The 18516-nt window shown below is 36.4% G+C and overlaps 2 protein-coding genes across 4 annotated transcripts in view; both read right to left on the reverse strand.

Moving 5' to 3' along the window:
- Nucleotides 1-495: 495 nt before the first annotated feature.
- On the reverse strand, nt 496-825 carry LOC306669841 (large ribosomal subunit protein uL23-like; the record flags this gene model as incomplete). The annotated part of the gene is made up of 1 exon (XM_079153983.1): nt 496-825. One exon carries the CDS (start codon nt 823-825, stop codon nt 496-498), a length of 330 nt encoding a protein of 109 aa, XP_079010109.1.
- Nucleotides 826-3913: 3088 nt separating this feature from the next.
- The window catches only part of PI4K2B (phosphatidylinositol 4-kinase type 2 beta), a 29352-nt gene continuing 14749 nt past the window's right edge, over nt 3914-18516 (reverse strand). Inside the window, exons 7-10 of one of the 3 annotated variants that reach the window (XM_079153493.1) lie at nt 17315-17414; nt 13021-13154; nt 11695-11754; nt 3914-6314 (exon numbers count right to left, since the gene is read on the reverse strand). In XM_079153493.1, coding sequence (XP_079009619.1) covers nt 6141-6314; nt 11695-11754; nt 13021-13154; nt 17315-17414 — 468 coding nt within the window. In that variant the 3' untranslated portion in view covers nt 3914-6140. The remainder of the gene's footprint in view (nt 6315-11694; nt 11755-13020; nt 13155-17314; nt 17415-18516) is intronic. The other 2 variants (XM_079153494.1, XM_079153495.1) reach the window with 2 other exon arrangements.

Below are 18516 nucleotides of genomic sequence, written 5' to 3' on the forward strand. Positions count from 1 at the left end.
ATACATAATGATGGGATCCACAGTTTCAGAAGCTCATCCATGATCAGTTAATCCCATTACTTTGGGCCTGAGGTGAGGCAGAACATGGTAGAAGGGCATGGTGGAAGACAGCTGCTAACTCTTGGTAGCCAGGAAGCAGTTCCATATGCACTTTAGAATTAGCTTTTTTTTTAATGTTGAAAAAAAAAGGATATATTTAGAATTAAACAGTTGGACTTTGTTTAGATAATTCTGATTTTGTTGGCAATGTCTAAAGCATCATAATCAGGAGCCAGTCAAATGTATACCTTTTTCTCTCCATCAGGCCTGATCAGGGTGTTAACCTTGGTAATATCAATGTCATAGAGCTTCTTTTTTAAAAAAATTTTTTTTCTTAAAATTGTTGATGAATCTTTTTTATTTATATGTGGTGCTGAGAATCAAACTCAGTGCCTCACAAGTGTTATGCAAGTGCTCTTACCACTGAACCACAACCCCAGCCCTCATAGAGCTTCTTTAAGCTTGTTTCATCTGGTGCTTGTTGACCTTGACATTCACTATGAACACAAGTGTGTTGCTGTCTTTAGTCTTCTTCACGGCTGACTCAGTGTTCAGAGAGAACTGGATGATGGCATAGTGGTCAGGCTTGTTTCTCCTGGGGGTGCTCTTCCAAGGTATTTGGGCTGCCTCCAATAGGTGGTATTTGGGCTGCTGGAAGGCAGGTGATGTGCAGATCTTTTTATAGCTGTGGACACCCTTCAACACTGCGTTCTTATCCTTCAAAGATTTTGCTTTGGCTTCAGTTTTGGGAGGGGCAGGAGCTTCCTTCTTAGTTTTCAGTGCCATCTTAGTGAAAAAGTTAGAATGAGCTTTTGACAAAAATTTCAGATAGGATTTTATGGTAAATCTATACATTTGAGAACTGACATGTTGATATTATCAATACATAAGCATGGCATACCATAGCTCTCCATTTGTTCAAATCTGTTTTTTTCCAATGCTTCTACAGTTTGGAGGAAAGATCTTGTTGCTTTATGTAAATACTTTTTATATTTTCTTTTATTCTAATATTGCTTGTATAGAAATCTTGCAAAATTACTTTTTAGTCCTAATAGTTGTCTTTGATATTCTTAAGTTTTCTACATGCATAATTATATCACCCATAAATAATAAACATTAGTTCTTCCTTTCTGACCCTTGTACCTTGTATCTCTTTTTTTTTACCTTTCTACACTGGCTAGGCTCTTCAGCATAGAGTAAGAAGTGAGAGCAAGCATCTTCCTCACATTACTGACCTTATGGGGAAAGTGAGAAGGCAGAATAATGGCCTCTGAAGATGTTCACATCCAGGGATGAAGATTATAGCTGGAATAGAGGAGGGGAGGGGAAGGGGGTATACTGGGGAATGATACTGTCCAAATTATATTGTTACATTATGTGTATGTATGAATGTGTAACAATAAATCCCACCATTATGTCTGATTATAATGCACCAATAAAAATATGAAAAAATTTAGTTAAAATTAAGGTTGCATGTCAACAAACTTTTAAAAAGAGAAGGAGCTGATGGGTATAGCTCAGTCGTATAGCATGTACTTAGCATGCACAAGGCCCTGGGTTCAATTCTCCGCACAACTAAAAAAAAGGTGGGGTAATTATCCTAGATTATCTGGGTGGGTTTAGTGTAAACACCAGGGTCCTTTCAAAGCATGTGGGAACGGAAGGTGGGAGAGAAACAGATCCTAGGAATGGGAGCCTAAAGGGAAAGCAATGGATTCTCCCCTACTGCCTCAAAGAAGAAAAAGCCCCGTGGACACCTTGATTTTAGCCCACTGAAAGATGTGTCAAAAGACTTTTGAAGTTGTGGAACTACCAGATAATAAATTTGTGTTGTTTTTAGCCATCAAGTGTATATAATTTATTATAGTAGCAATATAAAATATAGAAAAGTTTTAGATTTTTCAACCCTCAGTGTGATGTTTTTGATGTCAGATTCTGGTGATGTTGCCTGTTTGCTCTTGTGTTCCTTCTACTTGATTTCTAAAACATGTTTTCAAAACTTGATATTTCCTCTGAGCTCTGTTAGCTCTCATTTTATTTCCTTCTGTTGCTTCCCCATCTCATTTAGAGTTGATTTTGATGTTATTTTGCTCTTTTTTGGCTTCTATCATTTCTTAAAATTCCTTTAGCATATGTTAAAACCACCAGGGGTGATGGCATGTGCCTGTTCTCCCAGCTACTTGGGAGGCTGTGGTAGGAAAACCTTTTGAGCTCATGAGTTTGAGACCAGCCTCAGCAACAAAGGAAGACCTCAACTGGGGGAAAAATTGAAGCTTTTGATTACTGTTTTCCTCAGCTTCATTCATATGGTTGTGGGAAGTCTTCATTTTCTATGGGTATGTTAAACAGATACTTATCCTACTTTTCTCTTCAGGGCATATTGTAAGATGTAGTCATGTTTAATTGAGATGGGTTTTCCTATTATTTTCCCAAGTGTCCTGTGCAGGAGGTAAGGGTGGGCCTGGACAGCTTCCTAGCTTCATGGTTCCAGGGCTGTCAGTAATTACAAAGGTTTTGTTTTCCTGCCTCTTTAGTACTTTGTGAATTCTCTTGCATTTGGCGCCCTCTCCTAACAGAGTTCTGTTCCATTTGGCAGTACCTGAACCACCCCTCCTTCACTGCAAGGCCGGTCCCTTGGTGTGTTGTTTCCAGCAGTGTATCTCAGCACAGACTTATGTCCTCTCACTGGTGATTTCTGAGAACCCTCAGGACCAGATCGCCCTACCACTGAGGCTCCTTTTTACTAGCTGTCCATTGAATGCCAGGAATCCTTTTCCCCATTTTGATTGTGGTTTTTGTATCTACCAGTTGAGGTTCCTGCCCCTATCAGGTATCCTCCTCTTGAAGCTGAGTAGATGGTAGGAAATTCTGGGCTCCTGGGCTCTTAGCACCATCACAAGCTCTACTTTTCTTTTCTCAGCGTGCTCCTCCATAGCTAGTGTTCCCATGTGATCTTGAGGCTCTTGATGGTTTTGACCCAAACCACCCAAAGTCCAGGATTTAGAGAGATCATCTGTCATTTACTTTTGGTGGGATGGTGTCACACTGTATTTTCTGTTATCCTAATTGCTCTATGGAGATTTAGGGACCACTGGTACTACTATACTTCGTGTAAAGTTGGTTTTTGATTTTTTACTTTAAAGCAATGTGGTTTCGATTTTAAAGTGAATTGTTTCTGCTCATGTCACAGTCCAATGCAGTCAGGAGGCTATCCTGGTAATATTTCTCCAGCACTGACTCCTATGCCCAGGCTACTTCCCATCTGGTAAAGTCTCTGCTTAAAATCAAACAAGATGAGAGTGGTCAGTTATGGCAGTAGTTTTACTGCCAAGCCTGGAAGTCACACATATCACATATCTCTACATCTCCTGAAATCAGTCATAAGGCCCCGAACTGCAGAAGAGGCTTGGAAAGGTAGAAAAGCACTAAGACTCTCTGCCACAAGTCTGTAAAGTTACCCAAGCAACTCAGTTGACTGTCAACCTACAAAGCCACCTCTCCTCTGCATCTGTACCAGGTTTAAGATGTAACATGATCAAAGAGCATGAAATCACTGTTATTTAATGAGATTTAAATTTCATTAGCATAGTACTTTGAATATAAAAAAAAATTGCAGTCTGGGATGTAGCTTAGTGGAAGAGCCTTTGCCTAGTAAGCACAAGGTCCTGAGTTCAATCCCCAAAAACAAAATGAAAGTTGTGTAAATCAAATTATTTTCAGGTCTGTAAAACACCAGGTCTCCATAGTCACCTGCTGGTGACCAACAGGGTCGATAAGGCAGCATGCAATTAAAAAAAATTAAAATGTTTCTGACCATAAAGATTCCAGTTAAATAATGTTCTTTGAATTACAGAGTTAAACTATACCACTAATATCCCAAGTAAGAAGAATGGTGGTTTACCTTCATTTATAAACATAAGTACATTCACAAATACTCTAGGTATATTCAACATACAGATGTGCAGGAGAAAACTAGCCTCAAGACAATGGATTTTATTACCTTTAATCTACCAGGTTTGACAATATAAATATACTCATTGAAGAAAACACAATATTTAAATAAGAATTAAGTTCATGAAAGTTTACAAAACATAGCCAGTGTACCCTAACTTGTAATCTCATCTTAAATATCTACTTTTGTGCATGGTCAGACATTTAAAAATATATTCACACTATTTTAATTTTAAGATATAAAACAGTAGCAATTTACTAAGTGATCCATTATAAAAATCAATATAGTAATTCTCAAAATACTGAAAAAAATTGTTTTAGGAAAGTCAGACCCACATCACAACTTATATCCTTTCTTTTAAAAAAGACACATCTTCAAAAGGCACATTTTGATTACTAGTATTTACCTAAAGACAGTACTTTGAGTTTTGATTTTCCAGTCACTTTCCTTATTATCTCAAAACTGAGCAAATGGAAGGTTGTAGAAGACAGGAGGCCCCAGGCTTCCAATGAGCTCCTGGGAGGCAGCAGTATGCTCCTTCATCACACCCATGGACATCGAGAGAATGACTCCAGGAACAGAGACAGCAGATCCGTCCTACATCCTAAAAGAACCACCTGGATATGCTTTTTACACAAAAATAACTCATTTTAAAAAAAATCAGTAAACCTAAAAAACAAAAGACCAAGACCACCAATTGCCCAGTTTAGTCCAAGTACTGATGTTACTAGCTTTGAGACTGAAGAAGAAATTAAACTTTTCTCCTCTGGAATCACAGCTTTATATCAGGCTCATTTCAATTTAAATCACTTGGTGACTTAATAGTATTACAGATTCCAAAAATGTGAGACACACTGATATTCAAAATAAAATATAAAAGTAAACTTCAAAATCAAATATAAATGATTTGTGGTTCTCTCTCATGTTAGCCTCTAATTTGAGCTAATAATCTAAAACCAACTCTAATTATAACAGCATCTATAATTTCAAGCACCACTATTACTTTTAAGAACTTATTATTGAGAACTCCAAATGCAATCCAATACACACTTTGGGGTATGGTTTACTTTCCAGTGACTTTAATACCAATTGAAGTACTAAAATGAACAAGACTAGTACTCTGAAGTCCTGATTGATTAATCACTTAATCCCATGTAAGAAACAAAAGGGAATTTTTAAGGTTATTGTGAAATTTCAAAACACTAGAGTTCTACCTTAAATTTAAGTCTCATTTGAGTATATCCATTGGCTTTTTGAAGGGGGAATGTCTTCAGATGTTTTTCCTTACTAAAAATAATTCATCAAAAATGTTCTAAGGTGCCAGGCATGGGAACACACGCCTAGAATCAGAGTGGCTCAGGAGGCTGAGACAGGAGGATCACAAGTTCAAAGCCAGCTTTGTGAGGTCATAAACAACTTAGTAAGGCCCTGCCCTCAAAATTAAAAAGGGCTGGGAATGTGACTTAGTGGTTAAATGCCCATGGGTTCAATTCCTGGTAAACTCCCCCTGTCCCCAAATTCTAAGGTACAAAAAAGAAAATGGTCATCTATCACTTCAATAAAATATCTAATTTTTAGGTCCCCAATAATGACCACTTTAGCGGCACTTCCTCAAGTTCTAAAATAGCAGCTTTTAAAATTAAGGCAGCATTGCTTTATTCTTACCTATTTTTCTACTGACTACTCTTAAAAGTTCACAAGAGTGGTTTCAGACTTACCCACCCTCAAAGGCCTTTTGTTACCCAATGTTAAGAAGAGTTAACAAAAACATTCTTCTCAATGTTTAAAAAAAATATAGAAAATGTTATCGTATTCAAAATCAATAGATATCTAATTTTTCTTCTTGGAATTATACAGTAATTATAGTCATTCTAGTTTTGTAAACCACAATTTTACCTTTTAAACTAACAAAAACACAAAATACAAATTTCTACAAAAATACAATGTAGAAGACTTATCACTTCTTCCCTGATATAGAAATTTAATATTTGGACAAAAACTGTAAACTTTTGATTACATTCAAAATGTAACCTTTTTAAAGACTTAAATTATTTGAAGTTTTGGCATCTGGAGCTCTTAACAGCAGATTTACAATGCTGCAATGTTTTAACAATGCAATAATGCCCAACAGTTGTTTCTCTTACACCTGCTACCAGGAGGAAAAAAATGGCTTCCTGCAATGGACGGTCTGGGTAAAGGAGCTGCCCGGGTGGATAATCCGTCCCTGACCTCCCCCTTTACTGCGTTCCACAATCACACAAGGCATCTGTACCAGCTGAACAGGACTCTTCCCATCTCTCAACGCCTGTGTAAGATTTAAGATCTATGGAAAGAAGAGAGATTTTCATCAATTCAAAGAAGCAAAAACACCTCCATTGTCATTATTTCAATCATTTAATTCACTATAATTTTTATTTCACCCATTCATGCACAACAGAGATTGTGACAAGTAACTTCTCTAAGTGTCTTAAATGTACAAAATTAGAGTAACCTACTGATTTGGTAACTTTAAAATACTTTAGAATGCACCTATGTCCAGGAGCAATGAAAAACTGAAAGGTTCTACACATTTCATTGACAGAACTTAAACAAATAATGGTTTAAATATTTGCCTTATTCGTTCATTGCAATAAATAAGTTAACTGCAATTTGGCTCTATTCTGTGTGCTGGGGATATGATAGACAAATTTCCTGCCTTCATTTTAGCAAGGGGAGGGGCCAATAAGCACAAGTAAGTAAATTGTTTCATGTAGTAGAAGGTGGGAGAGTAGAAGAAGTTCTCTAACAGAGAACAGGGGGAGGTGCCAATTTCCAAATAAGAGTTCCATGTAAGAGTTTATTCTTTATTTTATTTGTTTATTTTTATGTGGTGCTGAAGATCCAACCCAGTGCCTCACACATGTTATGCAAACACTCTGCCACTGAACTACAATCCCAGCCCCAGAGTTTACTCTTAAACAGGAAAAATCAAACTTGGAAAAAATATATTCCATGTTCAAAAATCTTAGGATTTTTACCTTTGAGCATACAAATAAGGTTAAGAAACTCAATTCATAGCTTACAGCCTATTCTACTCTTTGTTCAGATAAAATAAAATTTTAATAATTCATTTTTCTTTTTTCCGACAGAGTAGGAAAAATTCTTTATGTACTTTAAATATACAGATATCTCCTTCAGATACTTGAAAATATCTAGTATACATATGCTATGCATTTCACTGGTTCTTTAATAAAGATTAGCTAATAATGATAAACATGAAAATGTCAACATACAGCCATACTATCCAACAAAATTCATAATATTTTGAATAGTATAAAAAAGATGGTTGAGCTCCCAAAGTATTTAACATATCAGAGAAATAAATATTTACTAGCAACAGTACTTATAGATTATATTTGTTTTGGGTGCCTTTTAAGTTCCCCTCTTATAATTTTCTAGTTTGGTTATATTTGGATAACAAGAAAAAAAGAACTTATGAAATTTAGTTTATAATCAATGTTTGTACCATGAAAATAAAATGTAGACCAGCATGAGTAAGGAATGAAATGTTCTGGTTAGTTTCCTCTTTGATTTTTAAAAATTCTATTCCACAAATAGTAAGCCTAAATACAGCATTTTAAGTAACACCTAAGATTTTCCTGATGCTAATAAATAATGCATGATTGTTACAGAGAATCTGGAAAATAGAGAGGTACAAGAAAATGGAAAGTCACTCCACCAGATTATAGAGTTTCAAATTTATACAACAGCACAAATTACTCATTCTTAAAACAATCCTGACTTAACATTTCTCTGGGATTCAGAGGAGACCTGATAATCTTGCATTTACTTACTAAAGACACATTTACTAAGAGCTCCCTGGATAGGAAAGGGGACAAAACAGAAAGGAAAAATAACATGAGCCCTGAAAGAACTCACACTCCTGAAACAAAGGGCCACAGGAGCAAAGAACCGCAATGCAGCGTGAGAAACACTTGAACTGCAGGAAACTGTGCCCTGAGTTTAAAATCTGATCCCTTCCCCCTGCCCTGTTTCTTTTTTCCCCCACTTCTCCAATACACAAACCTATTATCGTATGTTTAACTAGAGAGGGTTGTTTTTAAAAAAAGAATAGAGCAAACACTGCAGGCGAGAGGAAACACTGAAGCTCTCGGCCAACGTCACACCTGAGAGCTGGATGGGGACGTCTGGGATATGGCAAAGGCAGGTGGCACCGACTCACATACCTCATACAGACTGCTCTCCTTTAGATTAGTGCACTGGCCTTCAAGTTTCAGTTGGCAGAAGAATTACTGTGCTATCCATATAAAACCACAGATATTCTAACCTAGGAGCCGTTTTATGTTACTTTCAACAGTCATGTACTCAGGAGGCTGATTTTAAAACCAGGTTTCTGAGTACAACCAACTTTTCTGAGTGCAGACAGTATATTCCCAGGGAGTGCTGCAGAAACCGCCTCCCTGGGTGGCAGAGGAGTCTAAGAAGATGGAGCTGGAGCTTCAAGGGAAAGTCTTCTGCAGAGGAGGGTGGTGTACAAGAGCTCCACCGAGAAATGGGAAGAAAGAGCAGCTCAGAGATGCGGAGAAGCTCAGGAAGTCGCACAACAGCCAGAGTAAGGGGAGGTGCGAGGGCTGGAGGCCCTCTAGCCCTCAGCAAAGGGCCCTGCTGGCTGTGCTGGAGGGCTGGTAGGAGCCCTGCACAAGGACAAGTCAAGGGAGTTTTACGTGACAAAAGACAGGACAACAGTTGTTTTTAAGAGATTGTGCTCTCTCTCTCCCTCTGGATGCAGTGCAGGGAATTGAACCCAGGTCCTCATGCCTGTTAGGTAAGCCCTCTACCACTACCCTCAGCCCTGTTCTCATTTTAATGTGACAGAGATAGAAGAAGAGATAAGGATGCGACTTCGGAGATGTCAGTGAATCCAGAAATGAGATGATAGGACCCCAGGTAGAACAATGCCTAAATGCTGCAGCATGTATCTTACACCCCCTGAGCCAAGTTTCTTCCACATAAAATGAAGATAATAGTAGTAATTGTGAGGATAAATGATAATAAACATAAAGCATCCAGTAAAGGGTCAAGGGCTTAGGAGGTGCCAAAATGTTAGCTTCATATTCTTTAATATCAATTACTTACTTTGCACTTGAGTTTCTGGCTTGTCAATCACTGAATACAAGTTAACTGTGTTTTCTTAAAATAGTTTTGTTATTTTTGCCAATTTTTCAGATCACATATAAGATACACTTCACATCTCTCATAACTAAATGTACTCTGAGATTTGGTGTTCCATGTATAGGTAGAGCATGAGTTTTGTTGAAGCCAATTATGACCTATTGTTACTAATATAAAATTCAAAACATGGTTTAGCTCCTATGAACATTGCCAGTTCTGAATTCTAAGAAAGGCTTTCATACTCCTTCCAGGCCACATCCTCATGTGAAGAATTAGAGCATGTCACTGGTTATGTGTACAAAACTGAACTTACTATAAACTAGGGCAAAAGGCTTGGTTGCACACAGCATAAATCACTAAGATAGTGAATAAAACTGGAGGGGAGAAGAATTTAAGAGATATTTATAAATGATAAACCATTTTGACTGAATTAAGGGATGGCTAAAATAATGATTCTGTTGTTCAGAATATAAAATATACTTTTTTTTTTGTCTACTAAGTCTTTGCTTTATAAGTTTTGATTTATTTTAGGATAAAGAGCAACATCTGATTTTTAGGCCAGCTTTCAACAAACTAAAACCCAGCTAAAACCAGGGAGCTACACAACCACACACAGTCAGGGTACATTATTCTTTTTGGATATCAGAAAGCTCAAAAATCAAATTAAAATTTAAAAACAAAATAAAATGAAACAAATTAAAACATACAACCAAGATATCATCATTTTCTTTCTTTCTCCCCCCCAGATCTTGGTCCTATCATTTTTTATATATTATTACAAGAATTTTTATAATACCTTAGTTCCTATGTGAATGAGACAGGATAGGAATAAACTAAACAAAACCAGCAGATACCCAGGGGCATGCTTTTGTTGCTGACTTCAGAAATAAATGTTCCCTCAGAGAAGCATTTTTAAATTTAAATTCCTTATGTGCTAACTTTAATCCACAAATAAAGTTGACAAAATTATTTACAGCATTTACTTATTTAAAATAACATTCCTAATATAAAGACACAGGAGTCCCCCCCTTAACTATGATTTCAGTTACCTTCAGTTTACCTTATTCTGAGAATATTAAATGGCAATTTCCAGAAGTAAACAATGCATATGTTTTAAATAACTTATTTCAGTATATTGCTATAATTGTTTTATTTTACTACTGTTATTGGTAGTCAAAATTTATCACAGGTATGTATATATGTATGTATAAGAAAAAACAGTATATATAGGGTTCAGTACTCTTCAGTCTCAGGCATCCACTTGAGGTCTTGGAACATATCCCCAGAAAAGGGGAGACAACAAGATGCCTTTAGGGAGAAAAAACCCCAAAAGATGAAGCATATTGACATGGCAAGTCAATTTGTTTCAAGCAAAAAGGTCAAAGAAGGGCATAATTCTTCACTCTGGAAAATGTTGCTTAAATATATTTTGGAATGGTTAAAAATTCTGCAATATAATTATAATCACTGGTCATCTAATCCCTTTATCCATGCCTGAAATGCCAAAATACTCTCCTAGTTAGGCTCCCTGGCTCTAGCGTCCTCACTGCTAAGCAATCTCCACCCCCGTCCAGTATCACTTTAGGCAGTGGTTCTTAACCTCTTCTGGATTAGGAATCCCTTTGCTGAGATATGAATCCTATACCAAAATGCATACAAAATTTTACACATAATTGCAGGGAGTACAGAGAAAAACCCAGGAGGTCTCCTCTTCAAAAATCTCTGTTTAATCACACTCTCCTTTAATGTTAAATTTCTAGTTCCTCTAATCCCTTCCATGTGGAATCCACACTCTGGTTCTCAAGGTCCTCTATAAACCAGCTATATCCTACTAGTTCTGTTGTACTTGGTGAAGTAATAGAATATCTGATTTAATTATATTTACTTCTTAAAGTTACAGAATGTAATCAGTGCAAAAGCTTGGTTCATCTTCAAACAGCTTCCTTAAATTCAATATAGGTTTCAGGAAGAGAATGCTAACTTGGAATTCACTACAAGTCAATGTTTACAGTATGGTGTATTTTCACTGCAAGGTTTCCTTTTGGAACAAAGAAGCAGATGCCACGCGAGCCACCGGGCCTGCAGGTCCACGCCAATAGATCTAATATTTTGTGTTTGTGTTTAGAGGAGTTGAGGAGAAGGAGGGTAAGAAGAATGACTTAAAATTATGTAGTGCCCTGAATCTTAATCAGTACTCAACTCTATTTACTGATGGCTCTAGCAAAGCCAAACATGTTCTGCAAGGAAAATAATCTAATGGACTAGAGCTTGGTATTGAAGATCCACACAAGTGGATTGAGGGATTAAAAGTAAGGCTCAGGAAAAGTGCAAATGGCATCAATGACTGGGGGCAGGCACAGAAAACTGGTTAAATACATCTCATACGACTAGGTCCAACACGCCTCATTTATATTACAACAGAGGAAAGATACCTATTTAAATCAATTTCATTTCAAATCACAGGACACAGTGAAGAAAAAGTTGATAATGGCTCAGGAAATTTTTTTCTCAATTATCAAAAAGTGACCTACCTGACCCCTCATCACAGACATCTGACTTTCAAAAGTAGCTTTGTCAAAACTTTTGTCAGTCTATTACAGAAAGGAAAAAAAAAATTATTATGATTCTAAAACTCAAAACCTTTGAAACAAATACAAAATTTGAAAAAAAAAAAAAAAAAAAAAAAACTTCCATACAGCAAATAAGGACATTAGAAAGTTTTCCTAATTGATAAAATAACAAGAGCATCTTCATTTAATGTATCTTTTGTATACCCCTAGAATGACAAGAAGAGTTTGATTTGTTTACTCTCCAATTTGTTTCAGAAAGGATTTAAGATGATTTTCTAGTCAGACCTCAGGTCTTTCAAGAATTAAATACTAGCAGTTACCAAACACATACAATTCATACAGTGATTTTGTAAAAATTCAACTTTTATATAAAGCAGCTTCTCAATTTTGATGTGATCTCACTTGAAAGGATATTCATAGTAAGTGTAACTTTACAAATTTATGCTTCTGGAAAATAAAATTGCTAAATCCTCTCTGTCACGCCAGATTCTACTGCAAGCTGAAATACAAGAAGTAGTAAACTGTGAATTAGCTCTCTGGAAAATTTTTGTGTGTGTGATGGTGCATGCCTGTGATCCCAGTGACTTGGGCAACTGAGGCAGAAGGATTGCAAGCTTAGAGCCAGCCTTGGCAACTTAGCAAGACTCTGCTCAAAATAATAAGTAAAAACAAAGCAAAAGGCTAGTAACATAGCTCACTAGTATAGCACCCCAAGGTTCAATCCCCGGTACTGAAAAAAAAAAAAGATTTTTTTAAAGATTTTATTTTTATAATAATCAAAACTAAACATTTTAAAAAACACTATGCTGACTGCTTGTTTTATTTATTTTTCCTTTCCAAAAGTGAGATACAAGCAACTAGATTATAGATGAGAGCCAAGTATCAGAAGTAAATACAAATAAAATTGGTACAAGGCAGACAAGTATCTGCATTCTAAATTTGGGCAATGAACTTGACCTTTCTCAGCACTAGCTTCATCAAGGGTGCTATAGAGTTGTAGTAAACTTTAAGTGAAACATAAATAAAACAGGATGGTGTTGCCGGGCTGAGTTTCACATGCCCAGGACCCTAGCTACTAGAGTGGCTCAAGTAGGAGGATCCCAAGTTCAAGACTGGCCTGGGCAACTTGGTGAGACCCTGTCTCAAAATAAAAATAAAGGGTCGGAAATGTAGCTCAGTAGTAGTTGTGTGTGCCCAGCTTACATGAGACCCTTGATTCAAATCCCAGTTTAAAAAAAAAAAAAATCAACATGCAAACATTACCCGCCCACACAAATATTTATTTACCTTAAAAAGTTCATAAAGATCTTCACATAAATCTTGCACAAAGTTCATGTCAGAAATATATGGCAGAACCAAATTTCTTATTTCTTCAGAAAAAGGAACTTTTGCTTGCGGAAGCCACGCCCAGTGAAATGGATCTAATAGAAAATAATTAGTGGCAGGAAGGAAATAGTTTATTTAGACTCACATTTATCCTGGTTCCTTCCTACAACTTCTAGATTCTCACAGAGAAAACAAGAGACAGAAGTTAGCAGAGTACAACTATTTTTTGCAATCCAAATTAATCATATTCCAAGTTCAGATAGCCAGTTCAGATGTTAAAGCACATTTAGGTCTAACCTGAACAAGTTATATTTCTGAGTTTGAGACAGTAAAGAATCAGAATTTGATGAGTCTATTTCAAACAGGTCTATCCAAAAAATGTATCTGAATCTATCTGGTTCCCAAGATCAGAAACTGGGGGGTACCTACTAATTATTCACTGCCCCAGACTGAACACCATGGGTGAGGGCTCCCTGTCCTCCACAGCTACAAATCAACAGGAACTGAAGCACTGTATATAGAAGACATGCTAAATTTTTATAATATCAGGAATTAAATAGGTAGCTTTAAAGGATAAAATATCCAGGACTTGGGTGGTGCTGTAGCTTAGCAAGCACTTGCATATCAAGTGAAGTCCTGGGTTAGATCTCCAGCACTGCTAAAAAGAGTAAGAAAAAGAAAAAAGAAAAGAATGCATATTTCTGGGCTAACTAGCTGCCCTCCAAGGAGACCATTAAATTCACACAGTACCAGGACTTGAAAGATTTGGGTAATGGTGGAATCTTCTAGAGAGGGTACGTAGGCATATTCCCAAACCCTGCTTGGTGGATCCCACCACTCAGAGAGCTTAGGAAGAAATCTTCCCATGGAGCCATTGATTCTCATATCCTTCTATCCATCTCTTTGCACACTGCGGGAGGTATGAATTGCATTAGAAAGAAAGCCTTTCCTTTGACCCACATCTCCTGGAAGGTATGTCCAGTTTCCTTCTTGCCTTCCCCTGAAGCATTTCATAAAAGGAAAGCCCTTATTCTTTGCCTGCATTCACTTCTCATCCCTATCCCTCAACTTCATCCAAACTCCTTTCCCTGGGCCCCCCAGTCACCTCACCAGGGCTTTCCACTGACCCATGTGCTGTCCCCATGCCACTTTGTCTTTGTAGCAATAGCAAGGAGCACTGTTTTTATCTCACCTTGAGGAAACTCCCCCCTCCAAGTTTCTGGAGATCCCATTCTCTCAAAATTTACTTTCTGTCTTGTAAGTCGCTCCCTCTCTCCGCTGTTGGTATTTCTTCCCTTCTCTCAACAGCAGTGTTCCTCCAGATTCTACACTCAATTCCTTCTCTTCTTTACTGATTAAGCATTCATGAAACACTCATCAAGCTCTACGTTCCTAGCACTGCATTAGGCAATGATGTTCTCTATGATTTCCCTGGGTGATAGCAAATACCACCCCAGCTTCCTTGGTGACAACAAGTTTAAAAACTACATCCTAATGCCAATTCCTCTTTAAACTTCAGACCTTTATTACCCAACTACATATTTGGTAAAATTTACCAGATGTCTTACAAAAAACTTAACACTTTAAAAATGCAATTTGAACAGTTTCCAAAAGATTAGGAAAAATAAAATGGAAACAACAATTCAGGAAAAGCAAAAGGGAACAAATGGGAATTCATGGTCAGGAGAAAAACAGGAAAGATGGCAGAAAAAGTTCAAACAGTTTATTAAGACTTTATAGCGTTAAGTATGACCATTAAAAGACTCAGACTGGGTTAAGAAAAATATACCCAGCTTTGTTTATAAGTCACGCACCTAAAACAAAATGATGGAGGTTAAAAATAAAGGTATAGTCTAATACCAGGTAAGTGCCAACAAAAAGAAAGGAGGGATAGCAATGTTGTAACAATAAGAAAAGCAAAAGACATGGAGAGGGATAAAGGACAATATAATTCACACAGATTCAAAACAAACAAACAAACAACAACAAAAACAAAAACCACTGCTGGACATTTTTGTGAATGAAATACAAAGTAAAAAATACAAGAAGAAATTGATGAAATCACAGTCATGGTGATCTTAATTGCCTCTCAAAAATTAAGTGGTTTAATTAAGTGGTCAAGAAATAAGTCAAGGATGTGACAGGACTAACAACTAACAAACTTTAGTTACACAGATACAGAACTTTGTGCCAAACACATTTTTTCAAATATAGTCCTCCGAATCAGCCACATATAAAATCATAAAGTACATACTAATGAACTGCAAAAACATAATTCACCTGTGTGCATGTACAAATATATAACAAGTCCTATTGTTATGTATAACTACAATGCACCAATAAAAAATGTGAAAAGAGAATAAAATTCATATGCCATTTTCATGGATCACAATGTAATAATATTGGAAAACAGCAACAATGGGCACTTATAAAAATGTCAACAATCAAAACAAACTATCAAAATCAAATAAAATACTTCTAAGTTACTCGTATCAAAGAAGTCATAAAGTATGAATAAGCAAAGCAGAATAATATAGCAGAATTCATCCAATCAGTAGTTTAGATGAAATGATACTCAGATGAAAACATGTGGCCCAATAATAGCATTTATAATGCCATAGTTTGGATTTGGATTTTGAATGTCATCCAAAGGCCCATGTGCTAACTGCTTGCTTGTCAGCCTACGGTGCTACTGGGAGGTGGTAGAACCTTGTGAGGGAAAGTTAGGTCACTGCGGGTGTGGACCCTGGCTTCTTCCTGTCTCTCTCGTTAGCAGCCACGAGGCGAGCAGTCTCTGTCGCAAGCTCTCACCATGATGTACTATGCCACCACAGGCCCAAAGCAACAGAGCCAAGAGACCACGGATTGAAACCTCTGAAACCATGAGCCAAAAACCCCTGTTCCTTCACCAAGTTTCTCAGTTATTTTGTCACAGTGATGGAAAGCAAGAGGATAAACATAATAAAAAAATAATGATAGGACACAAGTCAATGAAAAAAATCAGGCAAACAAACTTAAAAGCTGATCAATAAAATAATCTGAAAAAAAGCAAGATAAGTAAGTAAATAGGTCAATGCTTATCAAGCAGCAAATCTTTGATGTGCTTAAACACAAAAAAAGCACATTTATAGCAGGAATTTAAAAGAGATAAAACCATAGTTACAGATTATTTTAAAATTTTAATTACTACATATATTTTACTACATATACCTTATACTACGCAAAAACCAAAAAACAATGTAGCAAATGCCCACGTTCCAAGTAACCTAATTTAATTATTAATAAACTTTTGTGAAATTTGCTTCACCTATTCTACCTGATCTCTACCTCCATAAGTATTTTAAGGCAAATTCTACATATTAATTCATTTTATCTTCTAAGTATTTAAAATACATAAAGGGGATTTAAAAAAAATTATGGGGGGATTAGGGGGTGGAGTCATACCAGGGACTGAATGAAGGGTCACTTAACCACTGAGCCTCATCACCAGCCCTTTTTATTTTGACATAAGGTCTCATTCAGTTGCTTAGGGCCTCACTAAATTGCTGAGGCTGGCTTTGAACTTGTGATCCTCTTGCTTCAGCCTCCCAAGTAGATGGGATTATAGGCATGCACCACCATGCCCAACGTTTTTTTTTAATTGTAAGAGAATAGAATTCTACATAAAATGTTACACTCGCAAATGTGAAACTCAATATATCATGGATAATTTTGAGCAAACTTAAAAATGTCTGTAATTGACACAAGATAAAGAAAACTTGATATTCAACCACAGAAGATACTCAGAAAGCAATTAAATCACTATTGATTTGGTGGGGGCAGACCTAAATTGTTTTATAAATGAATGCAACTCAAAATATTAAAATACAGTTCTATAAAATATTAAAATAGATGTTCCCATGTTATACTTACTTCAGAAATTAGAAAATTAGGGCTGGACTTATCTCAACATTTGAGGCTTTGCCTAGCATACATAAGGACTTGGGTTCATCCCCTGCAAAAAAGTTACTGACCCCATTTTCCACAGCTAACAGCCTAAAAGTCAAAACCAAACACAATTGCTCCCAAATAAGCAAACAAGAGGCAGCAAGACCCAGGAGATACACGTCTTTTGTATTCCCAGTGCCTAGAACTGAGCCCTAATGAAGGTTTATACTTCATCCAGTTCTGCTATTTTAAAGTCTATAAATTTTGTTCCCTTCCTGCTTTGGAAAAGAGGCAATTATAGAATCCACAAATGGTTCTAAATACTCACATGTTCTCCATTCATCAGGATGTTTAAAAGGAAATGCTAGACCATTATCAATTGCAGCTATTTTAATAAGCAATTCTTTATCATTGATCCAGTTTGAGTCCTAAAGAAGAAAGAATGATCTGTTGACAAAAGAACCTATATAAATATTTCCAAAGGATAAATTATTTACAAAACTTACTGATGTTTAAAGACATATTCTCTCTCAAGAGCCCATAAAAATTAAAATTGCTGCCAAAAAAAAAAAAAAAAAGAAAACCAAAACCAAAACCAAATTGACCCAGAGGAGATTATTTTAAAAACCAATAAGAATTTCACAATTGCTATTTTTAAAATTTGACAGAACATGTTTACTTAGCAATAGTTTCACTTTTTTACCCCCCCTTTTGGAGAGAGTTTGAAAATATTAAGGCAAAAGTGATATTCTAAGCCAGGAGCAGTGGCACATGCCTATAATCCCAGCAGTGCGGGGAGGCTGAGGCAAGAGAATTGAGAGTTCAAAGCCAGCCTCAGCAACTTAGCAAGCCCTTGTCTCAAAAAAAAAAGCAACCGGGGATGTGGCTCAGTGGTAAAGCACCTCTGGGTTAAATCTCCTGTATTCTTCCCTCACCAAAACAAGTGATATTCTATACACACTGCTTAAATGTTTGATATTTGCAAAATATTACTGATTTCTTTAAGATAACAACTTAACAAAATTACCTTATTAAAATTTAGTCTTTCTTATTGTCCCACAGAAATGATTAGGTCAAATATAAAGAGTTTCTAAAGAACACTCCCGAAGACTATAATTAAATATAATAAGGTCAAGCAGAAGGAACCTCAAGATATTCTTGACTACAGAATGTAGGCCATTCCTGCATTCTACATTCTTCTGTAGCAGAAATGAAGACCTCAGGAGCAAGACAAAGAGTATTTCCCATAATTTAAAGACAGATGGTTGGCATTACTAAGTGTCCTAGATAAAAGAGCAAGAAGTGAAAAAGGCTATTTTTTGTTGTTGTTGTTGTTGCTATTTTTAAATTAAAAGTTCTACTGCGAAGACTCTGGTGATATGTGCCAGATTTCTTTGTTTCTTTTAGTTTAATCAAATCTCACCTCAATGAAAATGCACAAAAGACATGGGGCAAAAGAAAGTTTTCAACAAATTTAATTACCCAAGCTATACTGATAAAACAAATTCAGGAGGTATTACAAACATATAT

This window comes from Sciurus vulgaris, assembly GCF_902686455.1.
Source record: "Sciurus vulgaris genome assembly, chromosome: 9".
Taxonomy (NCBI): Eukaryota; Metazoa; Chordata; class Mammalia; order Rodentia; family Sciuridae; genus Sciurus; species Sciurus vulgaris.